This window comes from Mus musculus, chromosome 11 (assembly GCF_000001635.26).
Source record: "Mus musculus strain C57BL/6J chromosome 11, GRCm38.p6 C57BL/6J".
NCBI lineage: Eukaryota > Metazoa > Chordata > Mammalia > Rodentia > Muridae > Mus > Mus musculus.
Window position 1 is genome coordinate 116,964,121 of NC_000077.6, and position 24,379 is coordinate 116,988,499.

At 53.9% G+C, this 24,379-nt stretch overlaps 1 protein-coding gene across 4 annotated transcripts in view; it reads left to right on the top strand.

Annotated features, from left to right (window-relative positions):
* Positions 1 to 22,824, top strand: part of Mgat5b (mannoside acetylglucosaminyltransferase 5, isoenzyme B) — a 68,092-nt gene extending 45,268 nt beyond the window's left edge. Inside the window, exons 9-18 of one of the 4 annotated variants that reach the window (XR_388471.3) lie at positions 2,587 to 2,718; positions 4,265 to 4,398; positions 9,181 to 9,311; positions 10,068 to 10,077; positions 13,561 to 13,716; positions 13,942 to 14,088; positions 14,244 to 14,360; positions 19,472 to 19,546; positions 20,755 to 21,011; positions 21,364 to 22,817. Coding sequence is in view for 2 of the 4 variants with exons in the window: in XM_006533417.4 (XP_006533480.1) it covers positions 2,587 to 2,718; positions 4,265 to 4,398; positions 9,181 to 9,311; positions 10,072 to 10,077; positions 13,561 to 13,716; positions 13,942 to 14,088; positions 14,244 to 14,360; positions 19,472 to 19,546; positions 20,755 to 21,011; positions 21,364 to 21,562 (1,354 nt within the window). In the remaining 2 variants the exon portion in view is untranslated. Of the gene's footprint in view, positions 1 to 2,586; positions 2,719 to 4,264; positions 4,399 to 9,180; positions 9,312 to 10,067; positions 10,187 to 13,560; positions 13,717 to 13,941; positions 14,089 to 14,243; positions 14,361 to 19,471; positions 19,547 to 20,754; positions 21,012 to 21,363 lie in introns of all 4 variants that reach the window. The other 3 variants (XR_001780011.1, XM_006533417.4, NM_172948.3) reach the window with 3 other exon arrangements.
* The last annotated feature ends 1,555 nt before the right edge of the window (positions 22,825 to 24,379 follow it).

Genomic DNA, 24,379 nt, shown 5'->3' on the forward strand with positions numbered 1-24,379 from the left:
CAACCTAGGAGGTCAGGTGTGGTTTCATACAGCTTAAACTCAGCACTGGGAAGGCAGAGGCAGGTGGGTCTCTGGGAATTCAAGGCTAGTCTGGTCAGAGTTGCAGGCCAGCCAAGGCTACCTATGTACTGAGACCCTGTCTCAACCAAACCAAATGAAAACCAAGGAATTCCAGGGACAAGGTGGCACATGTAGCCTGGAAGCAACCAGAAAGATGTGAGGAGACATGTCACATCATAGGCCACACACACAAGTGATTTACATTTTAGAACTGTCTTCATTTTTCCAGAGCCAGATTCCCACCAGGAGAAGCAATAGCTACCCCTTCCTTAAATCTACCGGAAGAGGGCAGAGCAAGAGTCCCTGGGTCCCTTCGTCTGTGGTTCTCAGCTGGGTGAGACCAGCATCTGCCTTCCTCTTCCCGGGTGCTGTGGAGCTCAGCAGTAGCGAGCCTCCTACGGAGGTGTTGGCCCTTACTAGAGGAGTTTGGGGCTGGGGAGAAGGACACAGCAGAGATGCCCTATAGAGAAGAGGTGGTGGTTTAACACTGAAAAACACCGCCAAATATTTCATGAACTCTCTGGCTGCAAACTCCTTTAGAGTGCCACAGATCATGGGATCTCTGCCATTCTCCATCACTGGCTGGCCCTTAGAAACCTGTGTACTGTGACACCTGGGGGTCGTGGAAAAATGGCCCCAGAGAGCAGAAGGCACAGGGCAGAGGCCATGTGACCAGATTAAAGGTTTTATATATAAAGAATGATGTCATTAGGACCTTGCTTTTCTGGCTCTGCAGCAGTTTCTGGCATTAGGGGGCACATGGTTGAGAGTCAGCTCAGCAAGGCAGGTGGCTGGCCCAGCCCTTCCTGTCATCAAGCTCTGTAGGGACAGACCCATACCGATGCCACCATGACCAAACGTAGCCCCAATCCTAGCATCTTTTCTTTGCAGTCTTGTGGGCATCTTGTGTGCATCTGTATCACTGAGAAGGGATAACCATAGTGGATGTTTTGTCCAGAACACAGTGTGCACCGACCGGCCCCTCCCCCAGCCTGGGCCGGGGATGTGCTGAGCATGCACAAACAGTACAGTGGATTCGGGGCTGGTACTTTTCCACCTGGCTTGAATTACTTCAGAGAGCCTGAGACTCAACCAGGCAATGGATCAGTCACGTCGGTCCTGTGTCTTTAATGAGACTGTCCTTGTCAGAACCCATCACCTCCCTGGCCCAGGGCTGCTTGTGGTGTAGCTCTCAGGAGGCCTTGGGGCCTCTTCCAGCACTCTTGCATCTGAGGTGCAACCAAAGGAGGTTTTGTCCCGTTCCTGCAAGCAGCCAATGGCCTGAGGCAAAAGGTGGGACACCCAGCACACCTAGGAGCTAGGAGTTTCAGAAAGACAAGGACTCTGCACTCTAGGCCTGTTTGGACATGGTCCTCCTTGCTCTCAAAGTCTAATCAGCTCCCAACAGCTGGACCTGATGTCTGCTCTGTGTGCTCCTATGCCTTGTCCCCACAGGCCACTCACGATTCCTGGGGCCTTCATAATCCAAGGACCACAGGTCTCCTGGGACAGAGGGCCTGGCACCCCGTGATATCCTACAAAATGTGTAGTAAAGGGAAGGATGTGAGGGGGTCATCTCTGTCTTCCATGTTATTTTGGCCCTGGGCTTTCTTCTCTGGCCTAGTATAAGGAGATTGGGGGTGGGAGGGATGGGCAGCAGAGGCCACTCCCTCTCTGACACTGGCTCAGTGCAGACTTACTGAATGCTAAAGTATGAAGGGGAGAAGCCAGGGGCTTCCCAGTCAGCTCCTCAGGGGCCTAGTGAGAGGTGATGATTTTACAAACAGAGTTGGGTGCTTAACAATGCTGAAGGTGGCAGCTGTGCCAGCTGTGCCAAGGCTTAGAGCCGTCTCCAGGGAGAGCCCTGACCAGAAGGTTGTTCTAGAAGAAGCCACAAGGCCATGGCTGTGTCCTTCAGGCTCCCATGATAACTGATAGTCAGTATCCTGCCAGACAACAGAGGATCTCTACTCCTTTCTGCCCCAGCCATAGCTTCCGGGTCACTGGAGGCAGCTGTCCCAGAAAAAAAGAAAAAGGAAAAAAAACTTTGTGTTTGTGAATTGCCAGGCACAGGCAAGCCCCTGGTCCTGGGGGACCTCAGTGGTATGTCTGCTGGAGCAGAGGGGAACTCCCCAGAGGCCTGCAAGAGCTGGGTCAGCTGTGACATTTGGAATCCTTGGCACTGAGGGAACCCTGAAGGGACTCGGAGGGCTTTAGCTCACATTCATGGCACTCTGAAAGCCAGACTTGCTCTCTGAGCAAACTCGGGCCTGCAGGAATTACAGAGGCCCCTTCCTCCTGGAGGGTGAACCAGACCAGTTGCACTGCCTGGCAAAGTAGCCTGGGTGGATTTAGGTCCCCTGCTCTAGGTGGATGCCCCTGTGCAGTGATATCCCTACAAACGCATAGGGCCCTCCTGCTTGATTCATCTCTGAGAGTGGCTCTCACTGCCCCGCCCTCGGCTGTGGGAAATGCCTGACAGGGTGGGTTTCTCGGGGCTCAGACTCTGATGGGCTCTTCTCTCAGTAACTTAGGGGTGCCGCCAGGCCGGGGGAACTGCCCACTCACCGTACCTCTGCCTTTTGACCTCATCTACACGGACTATCACGGCTTGCAGCAGATGAAACAGCACATGGGACTGTCCTTCAAGAAGTACCGGTGAGAGGCCCAGGGACTGCTGGGAACACAGTTCCTCCCCCATATCTTTCCTCCTGCCAGCTAGCCCAGGGTAGACCCAGAACCAGGGACTACTGGGACCACAGCGCCTCCCCCATACCTTCTCTGCCAGCTAGCCCAGGGTAGACCCAGAACCAGGAATTACTGGGACCACAGCTCCTCCCCCATACCTTCTCTGCCAGCTAGCCCAGGGTAGACCCAGAACCAGGAATTACTGGGACTACAGCTCCTCCCCCATGCCTTCCCTCCTGCCAGCTAGCCCAGAGTAGACCCAGACTCAGGGTAGACCCAGACCCAGGGTGCTAGGACCACAGCTCCTCCCCATGCCTTCCCTCAGCTAGCCCAGGGTAGACCCAGACCCAGGGACTGTTGGGACCATAGTTCCTCTCCCATGCTCCCTTCTGCCTGGAGCCCAGGTGGAACATGGCCCTCTTCTTCCTGTCTCAGCCTTCCCATCCCTCTCCAAACCATTCTCATCCCAAACAGATCACTGGCAGCCCTTTAGAGCCATCCATGCCCCTGCTGGATGGGGGCTGAAGCCTGTAGGATGGACTCTGTCCAGGTCACCTCCAGGCATCCCAGGGGGTGGGAGGGTGGGAAAGAACCCTTCTGTGGTCAAGATCTCCACCATGGAGCCTGGCGTGGGGGTGTCAGCCTATGCTCTTTCCCTGGTGACCCCAGGATCTAAGGCAAGCGTGTTGCAGCCAGCAGCACTGGCTCCGTTTAGCACCAAGAGCCCCACTGTTCACTCCTATGCCCTAATGCCATCAACGGTGTGATTTTATTAGAGGGAGGTGACGGCTGGCGTTATTGCTTTTGTTATTAATGTGCGCTGTCTGCACATTGCCATCTTGCCCGCCCCACCCCCCTCTCCGCAGGAATCCTGCCGACCTCAGCACTCTGCAAAATTCTGGGTCACCCAGAAGAATGCTGGGCCCTGGCAGCTTCGCGGGGCGGGGCGGGGGGGGGGGTTTCTAAGTGTTAGCACCTTTCTTCAGGAGACACTCAGGATGCATGGGTAGGGATTCTGGAGCCATGGTCTCTGAGTGACCTGGCCCTAGGTTAGCTGATCCTATAGGAGCTCTGGGGTTTAGACTACAAGCTTTGGAGGGGGGCAGTAAAAGTGGAGGAGTCTCCCATGCTCAGGTCCCCGGGAGACCACCCATGAACCCCGTTCTTCCCAACAAAGCATAGCTTACAAATGACTCTGGACAATGAAGGAACCCCAACCCCTTCAGACACCACCTCTCTTCCTAGCCTCACTCCAGTGGAGGTGATGGCTTGGCTTCTGGATACCAACCAGGGGCCCTGCAGGCATCCAGAGTGGCCTCTGCTGTTCCGTTGGGGAAGCTGGCACAGAGAGCGTGATGTACCGCTGTGGTCACACGGTGAGGCAGTGCCTAGGTGGAGCCCTTGTCAAGTACTGTACTTCCCTGACCTAGCCACAGCACGGTCACAGGGGCACTCCGAGTCCAGGGACAGGCAGGAAGGTTTGACCTCAGTCCTGGTTCACTCTTGGGGAGGACAGGTGCAGAATCCGAGTCATCGACACCTTTGGGACGGAGCCAGCGTACAACCACGAGGAGTATGCCACGCTGCACGGCTACCGGACCAACTGGGGTTACTGGAACCTCAACCCCAAGCAGTTCATGACCATGTTCCGTGAGTGTTACTGGCAGAGAAAGGGGTACCCCTCGTATGTGCAGGAGCGGGTCTCCCCATGCGTGCAGGGGTGGGGTCTCCCAATGTGTGCAGGAGCAGGGTCTCCCAACATGTGCAGGGGCGGGTCTCCCCGTATATGCAGGGGCGGGCCTCCTTCCTCCTGGGCCAATGGGATGGCCTTAACAAGTAGAGAGAAGCAGACATCACAGAGACTCTAGAAGCTGTGTCCAGAGCTGGGACTGATTCAAGGCTGGGAGCTCTCAGAAGCACGTGGCTCAGAGCGGGGGTGGGGGGTGGGGGTGGGGCCCAGTGGACTTCTAGAAGTTTCCAGGACGAATCAGAGAAACTGGAAGTGGGTGGGGCAAAGAAATGCGGGCCTTTCTACACAAAGGGACGATAACTAAGCAGATGGACGAGCCTGAAGGTTCTGGAAACATGGGAGCTTAGTTAGGTTCCAACACTGGGGCGAGCCTGAAGAAAGGGGACCAACTCCTCGGGAGCACAGTGCCTCAGGAGCACAGCGCCTCGGGAGCACTGTGCCTCGGGAGCATAGCGCCTCGGGAGCATTGTGCCTCGGGAGCACAGCGCCTCGGGAGCACAGCGCCTCGGGAGCACAGTGCCTCGGGAGCACAGCGCCTCGGGAGCACAGTGCCTCGGGAGCATTGTGCCTCGGGAGCACAGCGCCTCTGGAGCACAGCGCCTCGGGAGCACAGTGCCTCAGGAGCATTGTGCCTCGGGAGCACAGCGCCTCGGGAGCATAGCGCCTCTGGAGCACAGTGCCTCGGGAGCACAGTGCCAGCATTTGTAGCCTGCTTTTCATTTCCAGCGCTGAGGACCGCACCTGGGGCCTTGTGCACGTTAGACTAGCTACAGCCCCAGCCTCCGCCACTTTGAAATGTTTGAGAAGGCTCTCAATATGTCCCTGAGTCTGGCTTTGAACTCCTGCCTCAGCCTCCCAAGGGTTGGGATTTCAGTCATGTGTGGTTCTTGGTTAAGGGTCTCTTTGGTATCACTGAAAAGATCTTTTATTGGGTTTATTTATTCATTTGTGCGTATGGGGGCGTGGCAGTGGAGCACACACACGTCAAGTGTGGGGACGTCAGGGGACAACTTGTAGGAATCATTTCTTTCCTCCTGTCATGTGATTCCCTACGATGTCAGGCTTGGTGGCAGGCCCCTCCTCCACCCTGAGCCATCTCACCGGCCCCCAGCTGCGAGCAGAGTAGCATCCTAAGCATCTAATTTGTGGTACTTCAGAGGCTCTGGGCCAGAGAGCCAGAGAAGCCACCTTGTTAGGATCGTGTCTAAATTAAGAGCAGAGTGGTTCCGCACAGTTCCCAGAGACTCGCAGAGGATATGATCTCTATTCAAGGCGTCAAACTCGACGTTTCTGTCAGCAGCTTAGGTTCGGGCTGCGCTGGGCAGAGATGAGAGAGCAGAATCACTGAGTGATGCCTTCATTAGCTCCCAGACGGGTAGGACAATTCCTGCAGCCCATGGAGTCTGGAGGAGGAAACTGAGGTCCAGAGAGTTACTGAGACCTGTCTAGGGACACGCACCTCTGTGGGAATCACTCTTTGCTGGGGAGCACGTTTGGAAGTTCTGTGAGGCCCAGAAGGGAGGGTAGTTTGGGCACAATATGTCACAGGGGTGAAGTCCAGAGGGAAAATATATCAAGGGGAGGGCGGGGGACCTAGGGTAGAGAAATGAAAGCTGTAGAATTTGAGTCTTGGGTAAAAGTCTTCCTTCCCACTTAGAAAGGAAGGCAGATTTGATAAGAGAAGCCTCAGGGACCAGGTATGCGCCACTGTGTTCGGCTCAAGAAGAAACTTTGCAGGCAGAGTGCATTAGCGGACTGCAGATGGCCAAAGGGGTGGAGGTCAGTGGGGGGCAGAAGATGGGTTCAGAGGCTTCTGCAAGAACCTACTAAGCACTTGGGAGGCAGAGGCAGGTGGATCTCTGTGAGTTCGAGGCCATCCTGGTTCACAGATAGAATTCCAGGGCAGCCAAGGCTACACAGAGAAACCCTGTCTCCAAGAAAGAAGGGCTTTCTAACAAGGGCTACCAAGATGAATCACCAAGTAAAAGAGCTTGCTACCAAACTTAATCCCCTGAGTTCGATCCCTGGGACCCACAGCATGGAAGGAAAGAACCAACTCCCACAAACTGACCTCCACACATGCACTATAGCACACAAGTACACACATACACACACACAGAGTTAATTAATCAATAACTGGCAGATCTGGCAAACTCCTACTCATCCTCCTGAACCCTAATCAAATGTTCCTTCTCTTTTTCCCATTACTTACACTCTTCCTTCATCTTTCAAACAGTGTGCTTCCTCACCTTATAATTTATTCTGTCCTTTTTAGTGTTTTGAGACAGGGTCTTAGGTAGCCCAGGCTGGCTTTCTTTCCCTCTCCTGGCCTAACCTTCACCTGCCTTGGGCCCTTTGTCTAATTGTCCTTGTTATTTTAATTGGCCACCGCCCTTCCTTGTCCATTCACACTGACTGATTCAGCTAATTATATTCTAAACCTGTCCCTTCTGGCCGAGGGCAAGGCAGGCCTGATGTGTCCTCAGCTGCTGAGGAGAGGGAAGCCACCGGAAGAGGCAGCCAGCCCAGCCGGAGGTTGATGGAGGGAGGCAGCCAAGCATCCACCCACCCATTCATCCATCCATCCATCCACCCACCCACCCATCCATCCATTCATTCATCCATCCATCCAGAGGCTCTAGCTGCCTCTGTGCGTTAGAGATGCTTCTAAAGTTGAGAATTGCCTGGAAGTCAGTAGCATCATCCTCTGTCCTGAGTACCCACACAGAGGGCCCTGGGAGACAGTAGAACCATCCCCTGTCCTGAGACCCACACAGAGGGCTCTGGGAGACAGTAGAACCATCCCCTGTCCTGAGACCCACACAGAGGGCCCTGGGAGACAGTAGAACCATCCTCTGTCCTGAGACCCACACAGAGGGCCCTGGGAGACAGTAGAACCATCCCCTGTCCTGAGACCCACACAGAGGGCCCTGGGAGACAGTAGAACCATCCTCTGTCCTGAGTACCCACACAGAGGGCTCTGGGCCTCGGGGCAGGGCTCTGCCTCACTGCAAAGCCAAGAGCAGGAAGGAAGTTTGGGTCTATTCTGCAGTCAGCTTAGGACCACAGCATTCCCAGGCATTGGAACAGGAGGCATCCGGGCCTGGGCATGGGGCTCAGTTGGCAGACTGCTTGCCTAGCACAGACAAGACCCTGGTTTCAAGCAGCACGGGACATGTAGGTGCACACCTATAATTCCAGCAGTTAGGTGGAGACAGGGAAATCAGAATGTTGGAGTTACCCTCAGTTACATGGGGGAGTGTTAAAGCCAGCCTAAGGTACACCAGATGTGGCCGGGAATGTCTCATGGGATTGTCCATGTGCCTGTCCTTCAAGGAGGGATTGGGGAGGCCACACTGTGTTTGATTAGCTCCCCTGAGGGAGCTCCCCCTCCATGCCCGTGAGGCCAAGGTGTGGATCACAAGCATATGGGGTGGGAAACAGGGTGACAGGAATTTGGGGGTGTCTCAGGTAGCCTGAGAATGCCTTGCTTGCGGCTGGCACTCACCAGGGTTCTGCCCACACAGGAAAGCAGTGGACCCTGGAGACCTTTGATTCCAGGTTTCAGCATCTCCCAGGGCCACTGCCAGAGCTGCTCAGGTCCAAGGCAGGAGAACAAGAGAGGAGATGGAAAGCTAGTCCTCCTGTGGACAGGTTTATCCACACCTGACCCCAGGATTGTGGCTGTGTTCAGTGCCTCAGCCCAGCTGTTGCAGGATGAGAAATCTCGTTAACTTAAAAAAAAAAAAAAAAAAGCATTAATTGAATAAGGAGAGAACCCCTGCCCCCTTGATCATATACTCTTTTAGACAAACCATATGTCTTGGGTCATCTTCTAACAAGAATGCAATAATGGTGCTTTTCTGCAAAATCTAAGCAAAAAAAAAAAAAATTATTAAAAAGAGATAAAACTTACTTTGTCCTTGAGGGACAGAGAGGAAGTCAGATCCTGCCCTGCCAACTGGGTTCTGGAAGAGTATTAGGAGGTCTTTATCTTAATTCTCTGTTGTGTTCTCTACAGAGAACCAGCTTGGGGGGTGGGATGGGGCAGGAAGGCTGGCAGACCTCAGAGAGGCTCATGGGGCCAGATGATGGGGGCGGGACCATGTGGGATTTTATCTCTCAGAAAAGGGAGGATAGAGGCACAGCAGCCATACAATACAGGTTAGCAGGTGTGATCGTGAAGGTGCCCTGGCTGGGGACACTGAGGTGAGCTGGGGACAAGCTGGGAACAGAGAGAGTGGGAGCTTGGCCTGTGGGGTCTTGGTCAGGTCTAGGAACCTGATGGGACCCAAATCAGAAAGGATTGTTCTAGAGAAAAGAGCCTGCCAAGAGAGCTTTGGAAACAGCTGTCAGTGTGCTGGGGGGTGGAGGGGTGAGCAAGGGGGAGGACACCCCCCTGCAGTGACACGTGTCTGCTGAGACAAAGGAGCCTGTGCTCTAGCAAAGGGAGTGAGCAGAGAAGGGAGACCCGACTGGGTTACCCAGAGTCAGACCATCTGGAGACACACTGGGGAGCCAAATGGCCCTGGGGGTTCCCTGCTCCGAGCTCCAGGCCAGCCCACCCATGGGTGCTCTCCCTACACGCTCAGCTGAGACTCCTGGGAGAGGCATTTCAAGGGAGCAGGCTTCTGCTTGGACATTTGATAACCTCTTCTTCCCCCTTTGCGGCCGGGCTGTAGCTCACACCCCAGACAACTCCTTCATGGGCTTCGTGTCCGAGGAGCTCAATGAGACCGAGAAGCAGCTCATCAAAGATGGCAAGGCCAGCAACATGGCGGTGGTGTACGGCAAGGAGGCGAGTATCTGGAAGGTGAGCCCCAGCAAGCCCACTGCCAACCACACCGGCTCCAATGCGGGCCATACCCACAACACTTGCTGAGTGTGTGTCACACCCACGCCAGTACCAGACACATTCACTGTACCTTCTGTGCCTTCACAAGGACAGGCCACAGCCCCTTCTGACACAAGCCGTGTCCACCGCACTGCCACCACCACCCAAGCATAGGCCACAGCCACACAGATCATCTGCATGCCAGCGCTGGACACGCCTACCGCACCTGGTTCTGGTGCTGATCACCCCCATAACCAGGAAGGCTCCAGCCACACAATGACAGGGCTTACCTAGCCAAGGCCATGCCTCTGCAGTCCATGCCTGAAGCTGCAGGCACAGGTGCAGGATCCAGACGGCAGCTCCCATCTGCTGCACGAAGCCTAGGGCATGCACTGGATTATTGCAAATGGCTCCAAGTAGTCCCTAACAAGATGGCGACTGCCCCCCTCCCCCCAACCCCTGCACTGTTCCCACCGGACGGCCGCTCTGTGGAGGACTCTGATGAGATCCTCCTGCCCTGCATCTAGGAACTAATAAATGATGTAAACCCCATGGGGAGCCTTAGGAGAGTGGAACTTGGTGGGATGAGAGGCAGGGGTGGAGCTTAGAAATTAAGACGCCATCTTCCAGCATGGGTCCCCCATCCTGGGAAACTTATGCGGGTGGTGCCTGCCTCTGGTCACGCCTCTGGTCACTAACCTGCTCTCTCTGTTCCCTATGCTCCATGGCGACGAGGCAGCTCCAGGTACGGACCGGAAGCCTCCATGCGCGTGCCTTTGCCTTACTGCAGCAGTGGCTGCTCTGTGGGGTCTCCCTGATGATGTGTCCTTGACTCTAACACTAGCTCCATGGAGGTACCAGGGGGAGGAGGGGAGGGCGAGGGGACGGCAGGGTCCACGGAGCAGTCTTCCCTGGGTCCCTCCCTGTGAGAGTTCCTGGGTACAACCACAGACAAGACTGAGGGTGGGCGTGTCAGAAGACAGGCACAGGCAGGTGGATGGTACAAAGACAGGGTTGGGCTGGGGAGTGTGGCTCAGTCGGTAGAGTGTTTGCCTAGCATGCACAAGCCCAGGGTTCAGGCCCTAGAGCCCATAAGCAGTGTGAATGGAACAGTAATCTCAGGATTCAGGAGGTAGGGCCCGGAGGATGACAAGTTCAAGGTCATCCCAGGTACACAGCCGGAGTCCTGAGTCACGCTTGTGACACAGCTGTCCTATTGAAAAGTCTCATGCCATATTTGGTAGGATTAGATCAGATGTCACAGGATCGCAGTGACCAGACAAGACTTTCACAGTCTCAGGAAGTGGCCAGGCTGAGGTACATGGTGCCTTGGGGACATGGTGCTTAGTCTACACCCCAAGTCTGCCACAGGCTCAGGCTGGCCACAAACATCTGGGTCTCAGAGACACACATCAGTGAGGAGGGTGACCAAGGCGGTCTTCTTCCTACATAGCCCAGTGGCTGTGTCTTTAGCTCATGGCTCCTACCCAGTTTCAAGGGATACCAAGGCGTGGCTTTATTGTAAGCCACTGGGGATGCACCAGGTCTGGGTTCCTGCTGAGGAAGGAAGAGAAGCAAGCGTGGGGCAGTCTCTAGTCTAGCACACTGAGGTAATAGCAGAGGCTGGCCCTGTGCTGTAACTCCAAGCACTGCTGAGGGCTCACAGGTATTACCTCCCCAGGGTGGAGGATGGCATGCTATCGAGCTTATTATATAGATGGGGAAAATGGGACCCAGCAGGTTGTAGGGTGAGCTCACACCTAGTCAGTGGCCAAGAGAGCACTTCAGCCACAAACTAGCTGCGCTCAGAGATGTCTGGGGACAGAAAGAAAGCCCAGAGGCAGAACTCGTGAGGCCACCAGGGGCGTCAAGTCAAGCCTAGGAAAGAGCGCAGTGGGGAGAACCCTTCACCGACAGAGAGTGGGTGACTGAAGTCTGCAAATGGGGCAGATGCCAGGGAAAGCCTGGGGCAAGATGGAGGAAGGAGGCCTCCATCACCCTTGTCTTGTGTAGAAGTTAGCATCTCACCAGGTGCGTGGGTATGTGTGTATTAAGCAGGCCTATCAAGTCTTGGTTTTTGGGAGGCTATGGCTTTGGGGCAGTTTGATTACAGGGGTTACAAGGGGCTGACAGACAGAGTGTGGGGTTCAGCAGGCTGGGGATAGGCATCCAGCAGGCTCCAAAGGAAGTGTGCCCAGACAGCAGACAACCCAGACAGTCAAGTGGCAGGCAGAGGACAAATGGTGACATGAACCCAGACTTATCACAGCCCTCTGAGAGCAATGGAGTGACATGGAGGAGCACAAATGCACTGTGTGTGTGTGTGTGTGTGTGTGTGTGTGTGTGTGTGTGTGTGTGTATCTGTGAATTTGTGTATATGTGTGTGAGCTTGAGTGTATGTTTGTGTGTGTATCATGTGTGTGGTGTGAATAAGAATGTGTGAGCTGGACAGTGGTGGTGCATGCCTTTAATCCCAGCACTTGGGAGGCCAGCCAGGTCTACAGAGTGAGTTCTAGGACATCCCCTGTCTCAGCCTCCGGAGTGTTGGGATAACAGGTACGCACCACGCCTGGCTAAGCCTTGACTTTAATAAAAATTGAAAGCTGTCTTTTGCAGACCGTGCCTCTGGTGCCGTAGCCAAGAACTCGTGTTTATCCCAAAGCCACAGCTTCTCTCTGGCACCTCTGCTGGTTCTGTGGTTTTAGTTTTTACCTTTGAGCCTATGATTAATTTTGAGTTAACACTGCAATATAATGGGACATGCAGATTTACATTCTTACAATCCCGTGCTGCCCCACGGGACCCAGACTCGAATGCTCTCTCCCTTGCTTTGCATGTAGATGATAAATGCCCTGGACTGTTTGTTGAAGAGGCCATCCTTTCTGCTCCGAAACACGCCCCCTTTTCAGCAATGAGGACTGTGGGTGTCTGTGGGATCTGTCTGGACTCAGATGCGCCACCCCAATGATCTGTGTCATCCTGATGTCACCACCCTGCTGTCCCTGCCCCTCCTGCTGCACACAGACCCGGGGGTCAGGTGCTCTGTCTGCCTATGTTGTTTCATTTATTCTAGGTTCAAAGCATTTCCAATGGGTTTTATCCTCACCCTGTCAATTTCTGTAGCAAAGCCTTCTGGATTTTCAGGATTTTTGTTTTTGTTTTTGTTTGTTTGTTTTTGTTTTGTTTTTTGTTTTTCGATACAGGGTTTCTCTGCATAGCCCTGGCTGTCCTGGAACTCACTTTGTAGACCAGGCTGGCCTCGAACTCAGAAATCCGCCTGCCTCTGCCTCCCGAGTTCTGGGATTAAAGGTGTGCGCCACCACTCCCAGCATCTTGATTTCTTTTTTTTTAATGTGTTCTAGAAAATGAATATGAAAAGAAAATCGCAGAAATAATTTGAAGTCAGACCTGATGACATTTTCTTCCAGAGAGGGTTAGATCTGAGTCCTGGCTTGTAGCTGGGGCCCGAACAGTCCCAGGTCACCGTAATCAATCATAGCAAGTGACATAACAAGTCAGAAGTAAGGCTGCTCTGGCTCATTCACGTCCTGCAGCTGACACCCCGTGTCTGCAATCCAGAACTTCCTCCACCTTCCTCCTTCCCGGGAAAAAGGAATGAGTGGACGGAAGGACAGGTGGGGAGGGGACAGACAGACAGATGGGTAGAGACATAGATGGATTTGAGGATGGAGAGATGAATAGGTTGGCAGATGGATGAATGGGTGGGAAGATGGATGTGTGGGTAAGTGGGTGGAAAGGTGGATGGACGGTTAAATGGGATGGTGGACTTATGTGTGGATGGGTGGGTAGTAGGATGGATGGATGGATGGAGTATATGCAGACAGGTGTATGGTTGACTCGACAGGTGCATGGGTGGATATGTGAGGGAGTTCCAGAGAAATCCACAGGCCCTCAGGGCATCCAGGTTCATAGATGGGTTTAAATATTCGGTGTCCATGGCCTTCTTCAGGAAACTCAGCTCCGTGGCTAGAACCAACCCTACCCTAAAGCCTCAGGTTTAGCTCAGGCCCTGCAACTCACAAATGGAAAGTCCAAGACCAGAGAAGAGAGGGACTCTGCCAAGTCTACACAGCAAGTTAATAATCACCCCAAGATGATTCTGATGTCTTCTGAGGCCAGAGCAGAGGGTCCTGGCCTACCAGCTCTGCCATCTGAGTATGAGGGAACGGTCCGTCACCATCTCCTCTTCTTCCTCCTCCTTCTGCAGGGCAAGGAGAAGTTCCTGGCCGTCCTCAACAAGTACATGGAGATCCACGGTACCGTGTACTATGAGAGCCAGCGGCCACCCGAGGTCCCCGCCTTCGTGAAGAACCACGGCCTCCTACCGCAGCCTGAGTTCCAGCAGCTGCTGCGGAAGGCCAAGGTGAGGCTATGGCCACTGTTCTACACCTGCAGGTCACAGCCCTGAATGGCAGGCATCTACCAGGCCAGACATCTCCATGTGTTCTGCCGCCCAGAATCCTGGCAGACACTTGGTCTGGGAGGCCCTCGATTGGGAGGGACAAGAGGAGTAGGAGCTCGGGTCACCAGGCATGGTAGCAAGCGCCTCTACCCACTGAGCCATCTTGCCTGTCCTCTCTACTCCCAGCTCTTTATAGGGTTCGGATTCCCCTACGAGGGCCCAGCACCGTTGGAAGCCATTGCCAATGGCTGCATCTTCCTACAGTCTCGCTTCAGCCCGCCCCACAGCTCCCTCAACCACGAGTTCTTCCGGGGCAAGCCCACCTCCAGGGAGGTGAGCAGAAGGGTCCTGCCCCAGATCTGGGAGTCTGAGAAGTGTGGTGCCAAGCAGAAAGGGAAGGGACCTAGGAGGGTCCTTGAGCCCAGCCTAGCTGCAGGCTGCAGGCTGCAGGCTGCAGGCTGAAGCAGCCCTCTGTTGGTCCTGGGCAGGTGTTCTCCCAGCATCCGTATGCAGAGAACTTTATTGGCAAGCCGCACGTGTGGACCGTGGACTATAACAACTCCGATGAGTTTGAAACAGCCATTAAGGCCATCATGAACACCCAGGTGAGACTCTGACCTATCATACGGTGGGTCACCCAGGTGAGACTCTGACCCTGTCATAGTGTGGGTCACCCAGGTGAGACTCTGACCCGTCATACTGTGCGTCTTGCCTATGATTAGAAGAAGAAACTTCCTAGACAACTCACTCAGGCATGCAGGGCTGGCTTGGAAAGGCATCGGCCCACATGGATGAGAAAAGGACGCATGGGTCCCCGCTTCCCAGCTTGGTGTGTGGTTATGGGAAGAGGGTGGCTCTCTGCAGGGAGCAACCTGCATTCCCTGATCTGGCACCTGTGGGTCGGACTCATTTACACCTTAGAGGGCTGTGCCCTAAGAGTACTCTTGGCACAAGGCAGGAACTAAGCAGGCACGCTCAGGGTGAGCCTCAGCACAGCTGTGGGGAGGGCTGAAGCCTTTGGGTAGCAGCCAGTAACTGCAGCTGCATACAGCTCTTCCCGGGATACTGGCTTGCAGGTTCTATCTCAGCAAGCCTGGCTGGGGCTCAGCCCATGTGTCTTACACTGGGGTCCACAGCACTGGTCCAGGAACTACCTATCGAATACCAAGAGCAGAACACCTGGCTCCTTTAGTGAACATGGGAGGCCTGGTGTGTGCCTATGAGAGATGAAGTGGGGGAGGAGATGCACCTGAGCTGCAGATAACATCACAGCTTCATCACAGCTTAGCTTATCCTCGAGCTCAGCACTGCATTCCAAGAAAACTTATTCTTTGGTTTGGTTTCGTTTGGTTTTGGTTTTTGTCTAGTTTTTTTCGAGACAGGGTTTCTCTGTGTAGCCCTGGCTGTCCTGGAACTCACTTTGTAGACCAGGCTGGCCTTGAACTCAGAAATCCACCTGCCTCTGCCTCTCGAGTGCTGGGATCAAAGGTGTGTACCACCACACCCGGCCTGGTTTGTTCTTTTTGTTGTTTGTTTGTTTGTTTTTTAAGTGTTTATTTTATTTCTATTTCTAAGGGTGGTGTGTGTGTGTGTGTGTGTGACCAGAAGAGGGTGTCAGGTCCCCCTGGAGCTGGAGTCAGAGGCAGTTGTCAGCCACTGATGTGGGTGCTGGGAACCAAATGCAGGTTTTCTGCGAGAGTATCACTTTTTAAAACGTTTTGTTTCTTTTTATTTTATGTCTATTAATGTTTTGCTTACATGTGTGTCTGTGCATCAGATATGTTTCTGGTGCCCAAAGGGAGCTGCAGACAGTCGTGAACCTCCTGAAAGACTAGCCAGTGCCCTTAACTCCTATCTGAGCCATCTCTCTAACTTCCGTGAGAGAACTTACTCCATAATGGGTTGGGCTGAGTGTCAGGCGATGTCCCCCTCCCCTCTATCTATCTTGGTGGGACGGTGTGGCAGCCCCTCCCCCTCTTCCTTTCATTCCATCTGGGCCCAGGCCATCAGGTGACCATGGGAGGACCCAGCATAGAAGTCACTCCTAGAAGTGGGCAGTGTCAATAGGAGGGAATGTCTTATTATTTACCCCTTGGGCCTAGGTTCTTTTTTTTTTAAATGTGAACATATGTTCAATTTTGTTAGTTAATTAAGAGAGAGAGAGGAAGGGAGGGGGAGGGAGAGAGAGAGAGAGAGAGAGCACAAAGATGAAAGAATCAGTAGGTATTGTCCATCTGAGGGGGTTCCCAAAACAGGTAGAGGCTGCAGCCTTCAGCCTCCCTCCTCCCCTGTGACTCGGAGGGACTGTACTATCAGTCCCACTTTCTTGGGAAGCTAAGGGAGGAGGGTTGGGAAATCCAGGGCACCCTGGGCTACACAGTGAGGTTGTTTCAAGAAAACCAAACCAAACCATCAGGTGAGCCTTGGGGGGGTGGGGTAGAGAATGGAATTAGGGGGCGGAGCTTACAGCACAGAGCCCCCCCCCCCCCCCAGTTTTCAGTGGCCCTGACGTCTGCATTTCAAAGAGGCACCCTGGGTAATGCTGGCTGTTTCAAAAAATTGGTTTAGTAGCAGCTGGCTGGGTTCCAAGGGAATGTGGCAGCCATGAGGAAATAAATGGTCCCAAGTGTGGGTCTTTCGGACTTAGCAAGGGAGAGAGGGAGGAGCAGCCAGGAGGCTGGCCAAGAAGACAGAGGCCTCCCAGGCCAGCACACCCCACCCTGGAGAAAATACAGGACCTGGGCTGTGGACCCTGCCTGTGGACACACGGGCCAGATGGGGCCATTTCCGATGAAAGGACAGGAGGTGACATGCTACTTCTGTGTGACCCCCCCCCCCCACACACACACACACACGGCTCCCATTTTCTACAGGACTAGTACTTGTCTGTGTGAGACAGATAACAGAGTTCCTGCAAGTTTGACCCCGTGGGGGTCGCATCCAGCTGCTGCTCCCAGGCAGAAGTTTCCAGCAGGCAGACTGAAGTGGCTGCCTATGCCCCTCACACGGGGACCTTTGACTTGCTATAGGAGCTGTTTGCTGACACTGTAGAGGAGAGGTGCCTCATGTGGAGGGAAGTCTCTCTCCTAAGACTGGTTCTTTAAAACCCTGTTCCAAACCTTTCCCTACAAGCCCTGCCATCAGCTCAAAAAGCAGAGCAGACTGGAACAGGACTGTGGGAAGTGTAGGTCTGAGAAGGCAGTGCCCATGGGTGGGGTAACATGGCAGCTGGGTGTGGCCTCGGGATGAGGAAACACCCCCCCACTCCCCCACCCCCCACCCCCATTCTGGGACAGGTTAAAACAGTGAGAGTCAGAGGCAGCAGGTCCTGGGTGTCTCGTCTTGGGGTCACTCGGATATTGTTGACACAAAACAGGACTCTCACCTCAAAGACATTGTTTATTCTGGAACCAAGTCTGAGTGACCTTGGCCCGAAGACACAGATTCAAGTCACCCCAAAGACTTATGTTCCACGGTGGTTAACAGTTCCACGAGGCTTCTATAGTAACAACACGGAAAAACATGGGTCAACACCCTTCAGGTGGGCAGGTCCTCCAAAGCAGGGGCCGGACCACAGCTATTCTTGCCTTCTGGGTTGGTGGGAATTAAGAGTTTGTTTCGAGGTTGCAATCCAAATGCTTTCACGTCAAAGTCACAAGGATGTAAGGTCAGACACAGGCAGGTGATGAGTAACTTCTGGGAGGCAAAAGAAAGCTCAAGGCGACTTGACTACATCTACATCCCAGCTCTCTGTAACTATAGAAGTTCTCCTTCATGGAGAAGCTAAGTAGTTAATCAGCCTGGTAGGATCTTGAAGGCACTTGTGGCTTTTTTCCCTCTGGGAACTTCATCGTGTTGGGGATGAACCTTAACCCTAGGACGCAGAGCCTAGCCCTGCTAGGTGTTCTAATGTCACCCGTCCTGCTGAGGAGGAAGAACACAGGCTCAGGCAAAGCTGTCCAGTTTTACCACTGATGGTTGGCATGGTCAGCAGGAAATGTCACCCATAGGAGCCAGGCTGGTGGAGCACACTGATCGTGACATTTAGGGTGCAACAGGCCCAGACTGCTATACCTTCCCTCTGATTCCCAACTGGGTCAATCCAGTGGCTGGACACTGCTGTCCCTGATAAGTGCTCTTCTGGGCTGGTTGGTGTCCTCCTAGGTGTGCTTTCGTGTGTCTTGTGCTTATTATATATGTTGTGTGCTTATTATGTGGATTTTGTGCACATTGTATGTATAGTATATGTTGTGTATTTTGTGCATTTCATGTATATGTTGTGTGGGTTGTATTCATAGGTTGCATGGTATGCATACATTGTATGTCTGCCTGCATGTATGTGTATCTGCACATGTGAATGTGGAGGTCCAAGGTCAACATCATGCATCCCCCCCTTTTTTTGAGACGGGGTTTCAAAAAAAGGGGGGCTGTATAGCCCTGGCTGTCCTGGAACTCGCTTTGTAGAGCAGGCTGGCCTCAAACTCAGAAATCCACTTGCCTCTGCCTCCTGAGTGCTGGGACTAAAGGTGTGCACCACCACACTCGGCCATCTTTCCTCTCTTAGTCTCCACCTTTGTTTTTTGAAATAGAATCACTTTTATATTTACTTTTTAATATTTATTTTGTGTGTGTGAGTATTTTACCTGCATATTTATGTACCACATTCATGCCTGGTACCTGCATACATCAGAAGAGGGTGTTTGGCTCCCCCAGGACTGTAGTAGGGATGGTTGTGAGCCATTATGTGGGTGATGGGAGTGTAACCTGGGTCCTGTGCAAGAACAGCAAGTGTTCTTGGCGGCTGGGCCATGACTCCAGGCCCCACCTTCAGTTTTTGAGTCATGGTCTCATTGAACCTGAGGCTCCCCCACGTGGCCAGGCTGGCTGGCCAGTGAGCTCCAGGGATCCGTATGTATTTCTTGCGCCACACAAAAGCTGGGTTTCTAGGAGCCTACCACCAAGCCAGGCTTTTCTGCCAGTTCTCTGTGCCCTAGCTATTCCTCCTATCTGCTTGGACTAGGCTGTGGTGTGGCTTCTAGACACTTGCACAGAATCTGCAGAGCCTTTCTTAGGGGATGTACATCTTATGTAGCCATATGCCTGGGGAGGATGTGTGACAAGATTCATCTTGTTCTATCCAACAGTGATGTGTGACTGTCCTGTGCTCCGCTGTGTGAATGCTCTGCCTCTTTCGTGGGATACAGGGTGAGGGTGGGTGCTTCTGCATACATGACTGTCTCCTGATCACCTGATGCATGCCAGAATACCATAACAGACCAAAGGGGCTCAGTGGTGGACAAGCCACGGTCCCCACCTTCAGTGGCTTTGCAGGCTCATCCAGGAGATGGGGAACAAATAGGAAATGTTGACCCAGGAGCTAGCCTGTGCTAGGAGAGGACCTCCTAGCTGCTAGAGTTCTGAAAGCCACTAAGAACACTTTCCTTATCCAGAGATGGGTAGGCTCAAGATGGCTCAAGGATAGTTGACACCCAAGAGGCTTTGCAAAGGGAGAGGAATGGGGCAGCAGAGAGAGATGAGGCCTGGATGTAAGTGGAGCCTGAGGACCAGACCGTGTGGATCTAAACCAACATCCCTCGGGATTTCCTTGGAAACACAAAGTATACGCTGGTAGAGAGGCCTGGTGGACAGTTGGTTTCTGGGCAGAGTACCAACCTGATCTGATGCTGAGCTTGGGTGTGGCCCATCTCTTCCACAGGTAGACCCATATCTGCCCTATGAATATACCTGTGCAGGGATGCTGGAACGGATCAATGCCTACATCCAACACCAGGTAGGTCTCCTTGTGTCCTCTGCCCCAGGGCCTTGGGGATGTCACTCCAAAGCCTATTACTTCAGAGTTAGGGCCATGTGGTCTATGTAGACTGCAGCAGCTAGAGGCAAGCCACCCATCCATCCAGCTCTGCACCCCACAGTAGGGGTTGGGGCCTGGGGTCCAACAATCATGGATATCAGTGCCATGGAAAACATAGAAGCTAATTTTTTAAAAAAAATCATTTCTGGGTTTGATAATTGAGCTAGTAGAACCAATGGCAGCCCCCAAAGGAGTCAGGGAGATAGGAGCTAGATAGAGGTCTGCCCAGAGAAACAGGGGATGGGGACTGCTCTTGTGTAGGCTCAGACTACCGTACAGTCGCACTGAGCAAGCAGCAGAGAGGCTCTGACAGGCAGTCATCTTCTCAGCCCACTCAGAGTGCACAGAAGCTAGCCAGCGAAGCACAGGTCAGGAGACCTACCCTCCTGGGCTCTTCCATGGGGTCCAGCTCAGAGCCCATCATCTGATTCGCCTCAAGCTGCAGGTAGCCTGGGCTGTGTTTTATCAGACTCCAGGTATGAGAGGAAGCCAGAAGATGCTATAGGTCTCAGGACCCTGGGGACAACTGCGGTGACTGTTAGAAGCTGTGTGTCTTTGAACTTTGGCCAGCCACAGGCGTGAGCATTAGGACCTGGAGACTGGTTCTGAACTGCTCCTCTATGGATGAGGATCTGAAGCCCAGAAAGACACATTGGGGGGGTCAAGGCCAGAGTCACTAAACTAGGGCTCCCCACTCCCATCTCACTACATCCTCAAAGCTCACAGAAACATTACCTGCTAGGACCTAAGGACCCCAAGAAGAGTGTCCGAGGCGAGCACAAGGCTCTGTCCCCACGCTGACCAGGTTTCATGGGCCTCAAGTTGAAATCCTGAAAGTCTGACCCCAGAGGTGAGGTTGTGCAGGGCAGACAGCTCCCAAACAAGCAAGTTCAAAGCTCACCTCTGCCATCCAGTCATGAGTCCCTGGCATACGTCCTGGATTCAGCCCCTACTGTTTGTGCAACGATTAACATTCATCCATTCTACGGGCCGCTTGGTATTACGGGAATAATGGCCGAGGCCACGTGGCATTCAGGAGGTGCCCAGTAGCGGCTCTTACTGAAGCTGTAGTGCCAGGCACTCTAGAGAAAACCTGTCCCCATCCCTAACACCTCCTTTCTTGACAGGACTTCTGTGTGGGTCCAAGCCCTCTTCCACCAGGGGCCAGCACTGCCCAGAGTCCATTTGTCTTAGCTCCTAATGCAACTCATCTCGAGTGGGCCCAGAACATCAGCTCAGTTCCGGGAGCCTGGCCCCCTACCCACTCTCTGCGGGCCTGGCTGGCAGCCCCTGGAAGGGCCTGCACGGACGCCTGCCTGGACCATGGATTGATCTGCGAGCCTTCCTTCTTCCCTTTCCTCAACAGCCAGAATTCGTTCCTCAAGTAAGTGAGCCCCTGCCTGCGACCCCTCCTTGCCACCGCCCTCCCCCACCCCCACCCCCCGGGCCTGGCTTCCCTCTAGATGTGGGTTTCAACCAAGAAAAATCCCTAAGGGGACATCCATCCCCCTGGCCTTGCCTTCTTCCACCTCTTGTGGCCCCTGCCCAGCCCGTGTGAGTCTCTCTCCGGTTGGGTTACCAAAACTACAGTCCCACCAGGCCCATAGCTTCTCTGAGCTCTGACAGATGGATTCAAAACTATCCTCTCTGGTCCAGGGAGGGGGTGGGGCCATGCCAAGCTGGGGATAGCTGTCACCCTGCAAACCAGAGTGATGATGCTGATGTCACCTTTGCAGGCTGCAGGTGCCCTGTGACAGCACTGAGTGGGAGATGCATCACTTGTACCCTGCCTTTGCCCAACCCGGCCAAGAGTGCTACCTACAAAAAGAGCCACTGCTCTTCAGCTGTGCTGGTGCCAGCACCAAGTACCAGAGGCTCTGCCCCTGCCGTGACTTCCGCAAGGGTCAGGTGGCCTTGTGCCAGGGCTGCCTGTGAGGCCGGAGCCACCCTGCCCAGAACCTGCCCACCCGCACGTGGTTGGCAAGCACCAGCACTTTCTGAGCTCCGGTCACGCTCACTACGTGTCCCCTGGCTGCAGCCTCCCCTGGCCAGGGATGGGAAGAGGAAGCTGAGGAGACAGCAGCTCCAGGCCTGCAGCTCCCTCCTAGGGGCTTCCTTGCCTCGCCATAGGACCTGAGGCCAAGCATGTGGGCTGACCTCCCTGTCGGGTGTACCCAGGAGCACGTGGATGGAGATCCCTGGCTTTCTGAGGTCTGGACCAGCTGGAGATGTGGCCTTGACCATGCTTGGACCCAGCATAGGCCTTTTGATCCACAAGGCTGGGAGCATGGCCATGCCGCCCCCTATTCACCAGAGGTCTCAAGGGATAGGGAACAGGTCACAGCCACACTTGCTGTGAGGGCCACACCCTCACATGAGGCAACAGTTCACGCAGGGCCAGTCCAGCCTCCTCAGTTGCTTGGGGGGGGGGGGGAACGACAAAGGGACAGAGAGCTCAGGGAGGCTAGTGCCCCTCCCTGTTGCTCAACCCTGCTTCCTCCAGCAGACTTCCCTCTGGGCCTCTCCTGACACCCAGTTCTGGCATGGCCTGTGACTGGTCCACAGCCTTGGTCTCTGCCCCTCTGGTGGCCACCTCCACCCTAGCTTCTGACAACAGGTCCCAGGCCCCACCAAGGCCTCCTCTGCAGACTCTGACAACATTTCCAACCTTCGAGCATCTCATGCCGGCCAGGCTGGGATGAAGTTTCACCCACAATACACTAGGCTGGTTCTGATACGCAGGTCCATCAGACCTCCCCTGGCTCCCACCCTTCTGGGCCCCATACTTGCCCCTCCCTTCTCTTTCCTCCAGCCTCAGGCCACTTCAGTACACTCAGACTTCAGTACCCATCTCTGTGGCATGCCCTCCTCCAGTCCTGGGTCACCCTTCCCTCTCCCACCCCAGGGCCAGCCAGGTTCCAGGAACACTGCCATTGCTCATATATGGCCCGCTCCCAGGCCCCCTGGGACCAGACAGTTGTAGGAAGGAACTTTCCTGCGTGGGACTTGCCAGTGTCCCCTGTCCTGGTTGGCCCCTGTCTGTGGCAGCAGAATCCAGAGCAACAAGAGACCAGTGGTTCCGAGGATCTGCCTGTCGGAGGAAAGCAATAGAGACACTTATCTCTCTCTTCTCTCTCTCTTTTTTTTAAAGATTTATTTCTTGAAATAAATATTTTATTGGGATGTGAGATGATGAAGAAATTGGTGGGATTTTTTGTCTTCTGGAATCCCCCAGGGCTCACCCAGCATTGAGGGGACTGGGTAGGGTCCCCAGATGTTGCTCTGTATTGATGAAACATGGCACTAGGGGCTGGAAACCGAGGAAGTGCCTCTGCCCAGTCGTCCTCCCAGCTCTGACCACGGAATGCTCCTGTCAGTGCCTCTTTGCCACACCCACCTGCAGAATGCAGAGGTGCGAAACCAGAAAGCATCAACCCAGTGTGGAAGAGCTTGAGGCCACCGCCAGCGATGCTTGTGCTTCTCGCGTGGGGTTCACTGCGTGTGTCTGCTCTGAGCTGGGACCATGGTGTCCTGGATGCTGCCCCGATTCCTTGTTACAGATAAGCAGACAGAGGCAAGGCTTGTGACCTCAGGACCATTTCAAAGCTGCCGTGAAGACCTGGGTCCGGGGCTTTATATGTGGCTCGAATACATGGAAACATTCGACAGTCAGTGATTCTCCACAGGGGTGGTTTTATTCCCTGAAATTGTCCAGACATGTTACATCCTGGGTTGGGGGAATGGCGGGTAGGCAGCCAGGAGATTTAAGCAGAGAATGCAGGTTACATAGGTCAGCGTCCGGTAACTCATAAGAAGCCCCTGCCTCACTCACCCTAGTCCCCAACCCCTACACAAAGGTCTGACCCATGACACTGCAGCACAAGGTGACCAGCCCTGCTCTAGGCCAGAGGGTCTCACACGGGCATGTCTTGGTCACCACCATCCCAGCTTTTAAAGCTTAGCAGCCCAGAGTCTAAGAGGTCTGAGTGGCAGAAGGCCCTTGAGTCTGACGTGCTCTTAGGAGCTGCTGCTGCTGCCCATGGCCGCCGCTGCCGCCCTGGGCCTGAGCTTTGAGAATGACTGGTCTAGACCAAGTGGGTACAGAAGGTGTTTCCAATATGGTAATGATTATCCTACTTATGTACTTATTATATATGTGTATTTTTTTCCAGATGGGGTCTTACATAGCCCAGGCTAGCTCCAAACTCACTATGTAGCAAAGGATACTCTGCTCCTTTTGTCTTTACCTCCTGTTGGGATTACAGGTGTGTAACATCACCTTCAGTGCTGGGGGATCAAGCCCAGGACTTCCCGTGTGCCAGCGAGCAGTCCACTGACAGCCACACAGCCAGCCCAGACAGAGTCTCCCATGGGTTTTGTGTGTGTGTGTGTGTGTGTGTGTGTGTGTGTGTGTGTGTGAGAGAGAGAGAGAGAGAGAGAGAAAGAGAGAGAGAGGTTTGGGGGGATTTGGCAAGCCATGTGTTAGAAGGGCAGCATCTTCACACTGGGCACATTAAAGCACGGAAGCTTGCTTTGCTTTGGCCCCTCCCAATCCAGGCCCAGAGCCAGCCTCCCTGGAGCCCTTACAGGTAGGAACTCAAGCTTCAGAGTCCCACGTGTTTGTCCCAGACTTTGACAGCAGTGTGAGTGCTCAGGGCTGAGCAGGGCCCTGCCTCCCGCTTGCCTAGCTCCGGGAAATAATTAATAATAATGAATGAAAAACTGAATTTGTCGAGAACCGTTTACTACAAA